General features: G+C 40.3%; 2 protein-coding genes across 10 annotated transcripts in view; one reads left to right on the top strand and one right to left on the bottom strand.

Annotated features, from left to right (window-relative positions):
• The window catches only part of ckap5 (cytoskeleton associated protein 5), a 32,684-nt gene extending 29,416 nt beyond the window's left edge, over positions 1–3,268 (top strand). For all 9 annotated transcript variants that reach the window (XM_047802184.1, XM_047802190.1, XM_047802189.1 and 6 more), the window contains 4 exons: positions 554–637; positions 1,309–1,468; positions 1,807–1,952; positions 2,247–3,268. In XM_047802184.1, coding sequence (XP_047658140.1) covers positions 554–637; positions 1,309–1,468; positions 1,807–1,952; positions 2,247–2,480 — 624 coding nt within the window. In that variant the 3' untranslated portion in view covers positions 2,481–3,268. The remainder of the gene's footprint in view (positions 1–553; positions 638–1,308; positions 1,469–1,806; positions 1,953–2,246) is intronic.
• A 359-nt stretch (positions 3,269–3,627) lies between these two features.
• Positions 3,628–13,359, bottom strand: part of ccdc135 (coiled-coil domain containing 135) — an 11,330-nt gene continuing 1,598 nt past the window's right edge. Inside the window, exons 2-17 of the mRNA XM_027135405.2 lie at positions 12,698–12,872; positions 12,274–12,399; positions 11,841–12,035; positions 11,588–11,746; positions 10,991–11,206; positions 10,702–10,806; positions 10,338–10,410; positions 10,087–10,215; positions 9,812–9,940; positions 8,394–8,602; positions 7,960–8,160; positions 7,575–7,685; positions 7,339–7,449; positions 6,599–6,793; positions 5,359–5,498; positions 3,628–4,716 (exon numbers count right to left, since the gene is read on the bottom strand). Coding sequence (XP_026991206.2) covers positions 4,632–4,716; positions 5,359–5,498; positions 6,599–6,793; positions 7,339–7,449; positions 7,575–7,685; positions 7,960–8,160; positions 8,394–8,602; positions 9,812–9,940; positions 10,087–10,215; positions 10,338–10,410; positions 10,702–10,806; positions 10,991–11,206; positions 11,588–11,746; positions 11,841–12,035; positions 12,274–12,399; positions 12,698–12,872 — 2,359 coding nt within the window. The 3' untranslated portion in view covers positions 3,628–4,631. The remainder of the gene's footprint in view (positions 4,717–5,358; positions 5,499–6,598; positions 6,794–7,338; positions 7,450–7,574; positions 7,686–7,959; positions 8,161–8,393; positions 8,603–9,811; positions 9,941–10,086; positions 10,216–10,337; positions 10,411–10,701; positions 10,807–10,990; positions 11,207–11,587; positions 11,747–11,840; positions 12,036–12,273; positions 12,400–12,697; positions 12,873–13,359) is intronic.

Here is a 13,359-nt window from a genome sequence, read left to right as displayed (position 1 = left end):
CCAACTACACGAATCCCTTTGCATTTCTTAAACCATCCATTAGGGCTGCAGCTATGGATTATTTTAGCAATCGAGTATTCTGTCGATTATTCCATTGATTAATCGAGTAATCAGATTTTTTTTTTTTTAAAGTGGAATACTAAATATGCAAGAGAAAATAAGACAGGTCTCTTAAAAAGAACAACTAATTAGTTTACTTGTTAGGAAAATGGACGTGTGGCAATTAAATGGAATAAACCTCTTTAGTGCATTTAATTGCCATGTTATTTGCAGCTGTGTCTCTCTATTCAAGGGACATCGTGGTCAGGCTTTCACAAAACGTAGCTAATTTAAGTACATTTCTGGCCACCATATTGGTTTACGGTCACAAATAACCACAACCAACATACATTTTTACATAATGATCGAGGCTAAATGCTAAATACCAATTTAATCTCAGCCAGGTCGAGATCGTTACTCCAGGAATAACAACTCCAGGGTTTTCTACAAAATTAAAGTCAGCATGTAATTTCTATAATGTGAGCTATAACTCTCTCAACTTTACTACTAACAGGATGATAAAGTGATCAAAGCAAAAGTGAGCGACATTCTGTCAGAGATCTTCAAAAAGATTGGCTCCAAGGAGAACACTAAAGAGGTGAGAGCTTGTCTAGGTACACTCGCGTTCTACATGTGGAGTGAAAAGGAATCTACAAGGAGTAGAAGTTTACCATCACGTATCAGTAATCTCTCTCTCTCTCTTTCTCGCTCGCTCGCTTGCTCTCTCTCGCTTGCTTTCGCTCACTTGCTCTCTCACTCGCTTGCGCTCTCTCTCTCACTCGCTTGCGCTCTCTCTCTCACTCGCTTGCGCTCTCTCTCTCACTCGCTTGCGCTCTCTCTCTCACTCGCTTGCGCTCTCTCTCTCACTCGCTTGCGCTCTCTCACTCGCTTGCGCTCTCTCTCTCTCGCTTGCTTGCTCTCTGTCTCTCTCTCTCGCTTGCTTGCTCTCTGTCTCACACTCTTGCTCTCTGTCTCACTCTCTTGCTCTCTGTCTCTTGCTCTCACTCTCTCTAACTTGCTCCCTTGCTCTCGCTTTCTATCTCACTCCGTCGCTCTCCCTTTCATGCTAACTCTTGCGCTCTCTCGCTCTCACTTTCTTGCTAACTCTTGCGCTCTCTTGCTTTCTCTTTCTCTCACTCTTGCTCTTTCTCGCTCTCACTTTCTTGCTAACTCTTGCGCTCTCTTGCTTTCTCTTTCTCTCACTCTTGCTCTTTCTCGCTCTCACTTTCTTGCTAACTCTTGCGCTCTCTCTCTTGCTCTCTCTCTCAGGGCTTGACAGAGCTTTATGAGTACAAGCAGAAGTATTCAGACGCTGACTTGGAGCCCTTCCTGAAGAACACGTCTCAGTTTTTCCAGAGCTACGTTGAGCGCGGTCTCCGTATGATCGAGTCAGAGAGGGAGGGGAAAAGCCGTCTGCAGAGTTCTTCAGGTAAAAAATAAATAAATTTGCGTGCGCGCACACACACAATCACTGATGGTGTTACAGATGTACCTGTTGTGTTCGTATTGGCTGTTACTCCTCGTGCCCGTGGCCTGTCCATATATCCAGTGCCCAATACAGGCTCCTCTATTTATTTCATATTTTAATCAAATCAAGGAGAATCTTAAACTACACTGCTGGTGAATGGGAAGAAAATGCAGGTGGAAAAAGCAGCTATAATATTGTCGAGAATTAAAGACACTGGACATGTGAAATCCAGCAGTGATCACTGTTAATGTACACATGATGCATGAAATCATCTATTCACTCCTCTTGTCTTGATGCAGTGATTCCTCAGCACAGTGTGGATTCTGCGTACCCCTCCAACCACAGCTCCATGTCGGTCAGCAGTAACGGGGAAGATCTGAAACCTGCTGTTTACTACGAGAGACTGAAGATCCTCCGGCAACGACACGGCCTCGAGAACTCGAAGGTTTGAACAACGTGTTATCAGATATAACCATATTTGGGGCTTTTACACCACAGAACAGTAAATGAATACAAGACAATAAGTGTATTTTTTTAATAGATGCATGACAAATAAATATAAAACAATTCACAGTATAAATAACGATTCACACAGAATAAAGGATAAACTGTATATTAATTCTTCTTATTTTAAATAAGATTTACGGGGCACAAAATCGTGTTAAGCCAGAAAAAAAGATCTTGCTGTGTTAGAAATAGCCTCTAAAATTTCTGAGTGCCAAATGTGTCTCATCCTCAGCAACAGCAGCAGCAGGAAGATGAGCGTCCCTTGTCCTCCCTGCTGTCCAGGCCTCCCCTGGCCTCCTCCACTGACATGCTTCACAGTAAGCTGTCTCAACTGAAGGAGACACGAGAGTCACAGCTGCAGCAAGAGCAGTCGCGCTCGCACAGCCCGGGCCGAGCCTCCTCGCCCGCCTCCAACCTCGATGACCTCAAAAAGAGGCTCGAGCGCATCAAGAGTAACCGCCAGTAAAGACAAGCTCCTCCCACTCCTGCACCTAGTGAACTACAGCTAGTTAACTGCTAACCTCCGTTAAGTCGCGCTAGTCTTTCTCACCACTGCTCTCAGCTCGGCGGGGTTTTTCCCCCCAGGTCTGGTTTATGTATAGATTAACATATTGAAAATAGGGGAAAAAATAATAAATCCACAGGATTGTCCCATTTGTATAATATGAAGTAAACTTTTTTTGCTTGTTTAGTATTGTGCACAATTGTTTGAGGGTTGTTTTTTTTTTGTATATACTGACGGTCGTAACCACTCCAGGCTTTTCTGTGTTATGTTTAGGAATTACACTAGATGTGCAAAAGTGCTGTAATATGTGTTACCTGGAGATTTCCAGACATCCCCTCGTGTCCTTTTTTTTTTTTTTTTTTTTAAAGGCATTTTTCACAAAACATGTCCTCCTCTCGAGGTCTCCTCTGGGTTCCTTTGCCCCCCTAACGTTTGCCATGGTTGCTTTTTCTGTCACTGAGGCGCTTGAAGGATTTCCATTGTTTTCTTAAGTAATTTAAGGAGCATGGCATGAAGTACTTGATGTTCTTTTTTCTGTAAATAGGTTGCATTGCTAAGCCCTGTTTAATTAATAATTAATTAACTACATTTTTGGTTAATAATATTTCCAACATCTTGCACTTGAGAGCAGAATGTTGGTAGTTCCGACGCATCGTTTTTTTGTATTTCATTCAAGTAGTGTTGTTGCTATTGAGTTTAAGTGTATAATCTATAGTGAAAATGGCAATAAAGATTTTTTTTTAATATAATGTAACAAACTAAACGTGCCTTCTGTTCATTCATGGATAGCTTCTGCAAAAATAATCGGCGCTTATTTAATTGTTTAAACTTGCTTTATTTATTTATTTATTTAAGATTTGATATATTTATTATTTAGGTTAGATTTATTTATTACACTGCATGTACAGTTTATTCCAGTTTTCAGATGAAGCTTCCTCTGCAGACTGAGAGAGAGCTCAAATGGTCCGGGTTGCTGATGGACTTTATTAAATACGTGAAACCAAGTGACAGTTCGATTTTCCTTGAATTTGGCTGCGCGGCCGTTGGGTGGCTCGAAAAAAGAACTGAAATGCTTCTAATAGGTAAAAGAAAAGTAAGCTGGACCAAGTTGAGGGGAAAAGTGTTTATTGAAGATGCTCTGTATCATATCATTTGTCTTCTGGAACTTAACACAAAGGTACTGTCTGTGTGACCAGACTTTATACCTGGTAACAAATGGCCTTCAAACAATACAGTTAGGACCTTCTACTCTAGAACTTACAATAGACAGGACGGAAGGACCATCATGTGTAGTGATCAGTTGATTTGCTTTACAGACAGGCCATTATGTTAACAACAGATAGGGCACAGTGTAATCAGCCATTTGGTTCACCCTTTACAGTTATGTTATTTACAGGTATCAGCCATTGATCATGAAAGAACGTCAGGCATATGAAAGAAAGAAACAAGCTCTTGGAGTTTCTTGGTTAGATTGCCAAGAAGACCAGTCTGAACAAAACGTATTTAGATGCAAAGGGGGAAAAAATATATTAATGTATTGTAGCTATCCAGACACTAGATGGTGCTATAAGGCTAAAATGCGAACAAACAACCTGCAAGAAAAATGGAGGTGAATACTTAACCCTTGTATGTTGCTCGGGTCTGTGGGACCCATATTCATAAACATCAATAGTTTTGAAAAACTTTGCTTCCTTGTAAATTTGTTGATTTTTTTTTCCACTCATAACTTGATTAAATTTGATTTTTCTTTTATTTATTACATTTTATTAAAAAAACAACAAAAAACGAGTTGCACTTTAATAACAAAATGTGATGTAATAAAGGTAAAAGGGCAAATATTAACCATATATGATGTTTATATTGCTTGTAAATGGGATGAAGTAAACATCTGTAGAGTATTTTAACATAAAATTTTTTGATTGTGTTGAATTAAAAACCCAAAGATTTCAGCGGGTCCAACGGACCCACGAACACAGGCTGAGTAACAAATATACGAACACCATACAAGGGTTAAACAGTAGTAAAATAATAAAAATTTAAAAAATGGAGGGGTGAGTGGGAGTAGTTTAGGTGGAGTGTATGCCAAACTTATGCTTTGTGTCCGTGTAACTGTCAGTCCAGGTATTGCATCAGTCTGGGATCTTTTCTCAGCATCATGTCCAGTTCCTGATACTTCTGTGGTGCTGTGTCCTTGTGACTACAAGAGAAAAAACAAAAGATTGACCTAGAAGAAATATCTGTATCGTGTGTGTTTTTTCGTGTCTTTACAAATTGTTCAATTTTAGTCCCTATAGCATCAGTAACCATGGCAACTGAACCCCCACATCCTACGACTGTGAGGCTTTTATCTTGTTTGTACCACAGCAATTTGCTGTTGATTATTTGTAATGATGATGTATGAATAAGCACCTCCTCGTGCTTTTTATCCATTTTACTGTTACATTTAACGTATAATGTCCTCAAATATTTTATCACTTATGTTATAAAAGCTTACAAAGCACTGACACCAGAGCAATATTGACGATCTTTCTTTGTTTTACAGATTTAAATCATTATTTATCACAAGCCTTAACTTATATTACAACGATGTACTGCTGTAGGTTACTATAGAAACAATAATGTATTAGAATAAGCGCATTATTAATGTAAAACTGCGATTTGTCAACATCTGGACTGAGATTCTGTTGGAGAAAATTAAACAGCTACTGACCAATCGGAATGAAGAATTCTGTAGCACCGTGGTAAAAATAATAATTCACCTTAACAATTATATTCATTTAAAAAAAAGTCCTAGTTTAGGATGAGGTGAGTGTGAATGAGGTGAATCTACAGTGTTTACCGTCTGAGGCGCAGCTTCAGAGTGTTGATCCTGAACATGGTTTCGGAGCAGAAGGTTAAATACGCTTCCTCATCCTGTTTTGTCAACTTGATCTGGTTCTTTTGGTACCACTGCTGTTTCCGCATGAGCTCCTTAGTCTCCTACACACACACACACACACACACACACACACACATACAGAGTGAACAAACAAATCAGGTTTGAATTTGTGGCATTTGGCAGACACATTTATCCAGAACGACTTTAAATTTTGATCTTATTTTATACAACTAAACAATTTAGGGTTATGGGCCTTGTTCAGTTAGCAGCAGATGTGGTAGTAAGTCACACATGTGCAAGTCACAAGTAAGCCTCAAGTTTCAAATTTGTGACTTATGTCTGACTCGAGTCAAGTCGAGTCCCCCATCTCTGAGTCGTTTAACTCAAGTCCGAGTCAAGTCTCAACTCATGAATGTCAAGTCAAAGTCAAGTCGAGTCTTTTTAATATTCTTCAAGCAAGTCTCAAGTTTCAAATTTGTGACTTTAGTCTGACTCGAGTCAAGTCGAGTCCCCCATTTCTGAATCATTTAACTCAAGTCCGAGTCAAGTCTCAAGTCATGAATGTCAAGTTAAATTCAAGTCTAGTCTTTTTTTAATATTTGTCAAGCAAGTCTCAAGTCTCAAATTTGAAAATTAAGTCAGACTCGACTCAAGTCCCCCATCTCTGGTTAACAGTAGTCCTATGCCTTAATCACTGAGCTACCTATCATTTCCTACTTCTGTGTGATATGGTGTACATTCATTTAAAAAACTTGTCAAACTTCTTGTTTGGGATTCAAACTCGCAACCTTCCGATCAGTAGTCCGACACAACGTAGATGTCGATATTGAGCAAATTGAGAGCTTCTAAAAGCTTTAGTGAAAGAAGCGTGGCCCCTGTGTCTGTCAATCAAAATGGGTGTGACCTCTGTGCTGGTCAGTCTCAGTTAAAGGGGTGTGGCCCGTGTGCCAGTCAGTCCGAGTGACGGATGTGTGGTCTGCGTGTCTCGCTGTTCTAAACCGAGACATTTGCACTATGATGATCTGACTGTATTATGTTCTTAAAGCACATGTACACCATTTTGCAGATATAGAAAGCAAGGAGCGCAAACGTCTTTTAGTTCTTAGTGAACAGGTCCAGCTTCATTAACACAATTCTAATCATTCCAGTTATCCTGGATGCCAAAAAAAAAACACAGACACGCTAAACATTTCAGTGTCACCTTTTCAAATCGAGCCTGAATGAGGTTGGCCCTGTCTATGAGTCTCTGCTTTAAGTTGTTGAGGCAGTCTGAATGGATCTGCAGTGCGAGCTGCCTGGTCAAGCTCTCCGGGTCTCCAAGCTGAGCCAGGTTTGGAGCCAAGATGTCCACTTCCTCAAATTCTTCCTTCAGTTGTTTCTCTCGGGCCAGGTTTTTCTAAAGGGAAAACACGACAATTTTTGACAGTTTAGTTATTATTTAGCAGCAGTATGTAGAATGTTGTATGGGAGCAGAAGTCATTTTTTTATTCAATGACTCTAAAATGTTTCTGTGTCATTAAAACATTGTAGGAATTTATGCTACAAGCACTGCAAGTGTTATTATTAGACGGAAATATAAAAGGTGAGTGAATCGATATATAAATTGGGAGTGAATCGATATATAAATTGGGAGTGAATCGGGGCAGTCGTGGCCTAATGGTTAGAGAGTCTGATTCGTAACCCAAAGGTTGTGGGTTCGAGTCTCGGGCTGGCCACGACTGAGGTGCCCTTGAGCAAGGCACCAAACCCCCCAACTGCTCCCTGGGCACCGCAGCATAAATGGCTGCCCACTGCTCCGGGTGTGTGTTCACTGCTGTGTGTGTGCACTTTGGATGGGTTAAATTCAGAGAACAAATTCTGAGTATGGGTCACCGTACTTAGCCGTATGTCACGTCACTGTCACTGTCAATTTGTTAACAGGCTCTTGATAATATGCCTCACCATCTTTTCCACATGCAGGCGTGCTTTCTCATTCCTGGCCATGTCGTAACTGGAGATCTTAAACAGAATGCCGGTCTCCTCCTGGTCTCTAACCTCAAGGATATCCCTTACCTCACACACACACACACACACACACACAGACAAACGCATCAAATTCATAGACTGCTCATCCAGTAAACAGATACAAATCGAGGTATTTTGATTCTGATTAATAAAAACATCTGGAGAGTTATTACTTCTTTCTCAGAGTTCTTGATACTGAATAAGATGTTCTCCTCCTCCTCCATCAGTGCCATGAGGCTCTGGTACATGTAATGTTTTGGGAATGGTTTCGCATGCAGGTCCACCTGCAAATATACAGAGAAGAAGAGGATGAAACTGATTCAAGTCAATGAACAAATCATCGATTTTAGCTACTAGACAAACGACTTCTAACCGTCTAGGCTGTCTTTATCTACGGCAAGCTGATGTACTCGGTTTGAATGAGAATTGTATTTATTATACTTCTGTGTTCCTTATTTAAACACTGACACCAAGCACCAAGATTACAGATTGTTGTTGGGTCTGTTGTTAGTAATGAAATGACCACTAGGCAGAGAAATGTTTGTGTTGCAACCAAACCTGAAAGCTAGAGACCATCTTGTCTGAGAAAGAGTCGTCATGATTAAGAGGTTTGACGAAGATGTCAAAATTTGGGATGATTCTGTCATCCTCTAGTTGGTAGGTAACCTCAATTCGATTCTGTGAAATCTTGAATACTATTTCAGCCACATCCTTGCAAGCTGGCTTGGATCGATCTCTGTGGAATTTCACCACAACCTTCTGCTTATAACACACACAAACACACACACACACACAAACACAAACATTACAGACCTAGTTCCTGTGCTATATAAGAGCAATAAGTGGGTAGTTGTTTGCTATTGTTATGTTAATGTGACTATTATACCACAAAAAACATATTTTGGGGTATTGTTTAGCAGGTGAAAGGTTGCATTAGTTCATAGGGTGTGTGGGTGGGTGGATTGGTGGGTTTGTGTGCGTTTTATTCTAACCTGAATGGCTCGCTGAACTCCAGTTTCTTGAGCCGGCTCCACAGGTTCATAAATAACATGTCGGTAGTAGAGGAAATCAGGACGGCCCTGAAACGTCTCAGTCATTTCCATCGGCGTCTCAACTCGACTGAGCAAGTTATCGTCTCGTGCTTTACTGTAGAACTCCATGAAACGCTCTGTTTCAGGGACCAGAGTCACGTACCTGTGAGCTGCACACAGCCGGGAATCTCAGTCAGTGTTTGGGTTTGTAATTTAATGAGATTTTTATCTTTGGCTTTATGTTTGGTTCAAAAGATTTTGAGATTTCTGTCATATATATATACAGTTTATAGTATATATAGTAGCACCTTCTGAATGATTATGTTTAAAGAAAAAGAGTGAAAATTAATTAATATGTAATAAAACATAGAAATTAATATATGCTAAAATGTGTCTAAATCCATATTTATTGGTACACATTTAAACTTTACCTATTTAAATTCATAATCAAATATACACATGTAAATATATTAATGTTTGTTTAAATCGGTGGACAGATGCTTGAACAGCTGAAAGGATGGATGATGAATACGTAGATGGATGGATAAATGGACTAATGGATGGATGGATGTAGATGATCGGATAGGTAGATGATTGAATGGGTGGATGGATGGACGGATGGATGGATAGATGGTCTGATAGGAAGATGATTGGATGGATTGGTGGATGTATGGAAGAATGGATGCATGGATACATGGGCAGATGGGTAGGTGATTGGATGGATAGATGGACTGATGGATGGATGGATGGATGGATGGATGGATGGATGGATGGATGGATGGATGGTCGGTCTGATAGGAAGATGATTGGATGGATTGGTGGATGGATGGATGAATGGATGGATGGATGGATGGATGGATGGATAGGCGGATGGGTAGGTGATTGGATAGATGGATGAATGGGTAGATGACTGGATAGATGGATGGATGGATTGATAGACTGATGGACTGATGGGTAGATGATTGAATGGATACATGGTCTGATGGACAGATGGATGGATGGATGGATGGATGGATGGATGGGTAGATGATTGGATAGATGGATGGATGGGTAGATGATTGGATAGATGGATGAAGGGGTAGATGATTGGATAGATAGATAGATGGATGGATGGACTGATAGACTGATGGACTGATGGGTAGATGATTGGATGGATGGACAGACGACATATCTGAATCATATCTGACGGCGTAATCAGATCTTCTTTATTATTAACTCCCTATTTGTTTCCTCTATTTTTAGTTTCTTGTTGATTATTAAAACAAATAACTAAGTCTAATCTTAACTGCTAAACAGAGGGAGACTTTTAATCATGTAGCTTCAGCGTGTAACTCCTCCTGTTTTATATAGAAACATAATACCAAACATAAAGAATTTACTTTTTACACAGAAGCGCCTTCCTGGTGCGAATCGCTCTGTAGTGACGTCGGTGGCTTTCTTCAGTTCCCTCTCCTGGAGCTCATCGTCTCGGTTTTCATACCACTCCTTCACTGTGTCGATCTGAGTGCCTTCACAATGCACAAAAAAGAGAGAAATAAACTAAGCAAAGCAAAGCAGGTTGACGTGTAATGTCACTCAGAGACTGAATACACACTTCAGCTGATTTGTGTCCATTTTAATATCATTAAGAATGTAACCTATTTTATAAACTTACATTCCAGGTCATCATAAGTAGTGAGTCTTGTGACTAATCCATCTTTCTGGAGATAAGGGGCAAATCTCTCCAGCGTGGCCTTCCTGTAACGGAGAACCTTCGACCCACCGGGAAAACGACTTTCCATATCTACCAAAGCAAACAGTAGACACCAAAGGTCACAGAGGCCAAGACACATAACACCATGTTCTATAGCACTGTCCTCACTCGTGTACTGAGGTTATTAAAGGTTATGCACAGGACAAAATTACCTTCTTCAGAGATGTGGATTTGTGAAACCCAAGACCCAGGCATCTCAAAAAGCTTATTCTCTTCTGTCTCCTCCTACAGAAATAAACACATGAGCTTTTTTATCAGAAAAAAATAAAGAAAAAAAAATAGAAGGCTATTTAATTAAAACATAGAGACTTATTTGGAACTGTTTAAGACAAACTCACAAGAAAAGGATCCTGTGAGCAACATTAAAAAAAGTTAGGAAAGAAGAAGGAATGTTTTTTTTTAAGAGATATTTTCTATATTTAATTCACATATGAACACAGAGCAGAATTACTTGAGCTTTTAGGTATATAAATGAAAGGTAATTAAATTATTAATACATATATCGATTTTATGTACATCGTTCTGTTCCTCTTCTCCTGTAGCATCGAGTAGTGAGCTGCTACTGGGGCCACACAGCATGTACTCCCACTTCAGCACATCCTGCAGGTCAAATGTCATCTCCTGGAAAACAAGGCAAAAATGTCTAGCACTGTTTTACTAGATCCAGACGACCAAGTGTAAATATGAGGTGAAAAAAAGCTTTTTAATAGTCTATAACTTTTATAACCAAATAAATGTAAGCTTACTCCCTTTTAAACGCCACCATTTAACACTGGCATCCGCTCAGAAATCCACACATACTGACCTTACAGCCCAGGCGACAGTCCTGCATGTTGACCCAGTAGTTCTCGTGGTTCCAGACGCTCTCGATGCCAAGGAAACTCGAGCTAGATGTTGGAAACCTCTGGCCCGAGAGCGGGTCGATAAAGAAGTTCTCTGATATGTCACGTTTGCCTGCTAGAACCAGAACCCAGCTGTGAATCCGGAGACCCCACAGAGGATCTTTAGGACGCTCCTGCTCCTGTCAGAAAGGAAAACATAAAATCCATCAAATCTACTATAGCATACGAGCCAAAGTCGTGTCAAAGGATTTCTTTGGTGAGGTCTGAGTTTCAGTACAGCTAGGTCTTTCACAGTACATGTAAGAAAAGTATTAACTATAAACTAGTTGTTTTTTGTTGCAATATTATATTGCAAATATTATAAAGAAATTTAAAACTCAAGCATAAACAGCTTGAGTCAAGCACTTTGTAATGTGTAGAGATTTCTGTGGCCTTAAAAGTGTAAAGGCTAAAACTCCATTGCACATTGTGGTGGTCTTTGTTTTCATCTTATCCGTTATTAATAACAGGATGCTTCGCTATCTCATACAGGACACACAGACATAATCAGTAAGTCGAACCTCCTTTAGTCTTTCGGCCTCCTGCTGTTGAACGAGCAACGCTTGAAGTTTCTTCTGTTTTTTCTCCTCCTGACGCTGCTCGAAGGTACTTTTCAGTTCTCGTGCAGGTTTAACCTTGTACTTCAGTTCCTCCTTCTGCTCGGGTGACTTCCCTTCATCCTATACACACAAACCATGACAATTGTCACTTGAGCTATTTTTCTGGAATAAATAGTGTAATTGCATGCAGCTTTGAAGCAGCATGATCACTCACCATATCCTGAGGTCTGAGTAATGGACATTCCTGATGGCTCAGATCGAGTAGGCACATCTCTTTGACAGCGTAGCCGCTGACACAGTAAGCATTGTAGCCTGCGCCAAGCAACATGCTGCAGAGCAAGGTGGAGAAATCAAAACATGTACCTCTTCGAGTCTGCACCACCCACGCAGGAGAGCAGAGCCGTTTTGGCTAAACAAATCACACAATAAGAAGAAACACATTACAATTGATTCTGAGTTGCTCTGCAATGTAATAGCAATGTGTCTCTGTAGAAAAGATGTAGACTTTATGATCACACTTTAAGGCCACATTTTAAGGCTTAAGTAGATAAGGCTCTGGGTTGTTGATCAGAAGGTCTGGGTTCAAGCCCCATCACTGCCAAGCTGCCACTGTAGGGCAACTGAGCAAGGCCACAAGTATCTCTCACCACTTCAGTTGGACAATCCAGCAGCTCCAAAGTTAAAAAGTCAGAGACGAAACTAGCACAGCCCTGCCAGTCATACAGCTCACGGTACGGCATCAGTGTCCGCCGCAGTGTGGTGCTCACAAACTTCTGTTGTAGCAAAAAAAAAAAGACAAAGAAACAAAGTTAGAAATAGTCCTACTTGGTCCTGAGAGCACCATTGAAATGCATGGTGTAAAACGATCTATCGTGAATTCAGTATTAAAAAATTCTTAATCTAAATAGAGCCTTGAAATACAAATGTATATAGTACGATATACTCATCTTAACAATAGTAGACAAATAATAAGGAAAGATATGTGTGTGGTAATTTACCAGTACAGAAACAACACTGACTAGTGTCTGTGTTGGGAAGCTAAAGGCAGCTCATGGTGTAGAAATACTGCACCTGCACTCCTAACTCATTGACTGGGCAGAGCAGCAGTGGTTTGCGATCAGGGTACAGATAGGAGTACTGAGCGTGAAGGTTTTCTGCCATGGACACCAACAGCTTCTCTTTAGCTGAGTTCTCACTGTATGAGGCAGGACATTCATATGGGTCCATTTCAGCCTTCTGCTCCGATCTGTAAGAACGGAGTCAGTTTGGATTGCAGCATCAACTTGGATCAGTTTGCCTAAAAGCATTGCATTAATTTTAGCTACATTGGTGCTTACATAGGATAATTCATCCTCTAGTGCATTCGGTTTAAACGTGCAGTTTTTATGTAAAGGGTATAAGTTTACAGAATGCTGGTGAGTGGCATAACAGTGAAGCATTTGACAGGACAAGGGAGCAAAACTGGTTGTGTCTCTCTTGGTGGGAGGGTCTTTGAGCTCAAGTATGAGAAGAGCAGATTTCCTCTGAATTACACCCCTCTGTGATTCAGTATGAGCAGCAAATAAAAAAAAAAAAAAAAGCTTAATTGGCTTCACGTGTCTCAAAAGAATCAGCCTTCATCCTTCCCTGCTGGTAGATGAAGTCTGATAGTGAAGTGCTGGCTAGTAGGTGACCACATTGATGTAAAAAAAAAAAAATAGGTGAAATATTGCTTTGTTTCTGATATTTATGCT

This window comes from Tachysurus fulvidraco, chromosome 17 (assembly GCF_022655615.1).
Source record: "Tachysurus fulvidraco isolate hzauxx_2018 chromosome 17, HZAU_PFXX_2.0, whole genome shotgun sequence".
NCBI classification, from domain to species: Eukaryota; Metazoa; Chordata; class Actinopteri; order Siluriformes; family Bagridae; genus Tachysurus; species Tachysurus fulvidraco.
The sequence above is the reverse complement of the archived record's forward strand: the minus strand, read 5'-3'. Positions and strand labels throughout refer to the sequence as shown.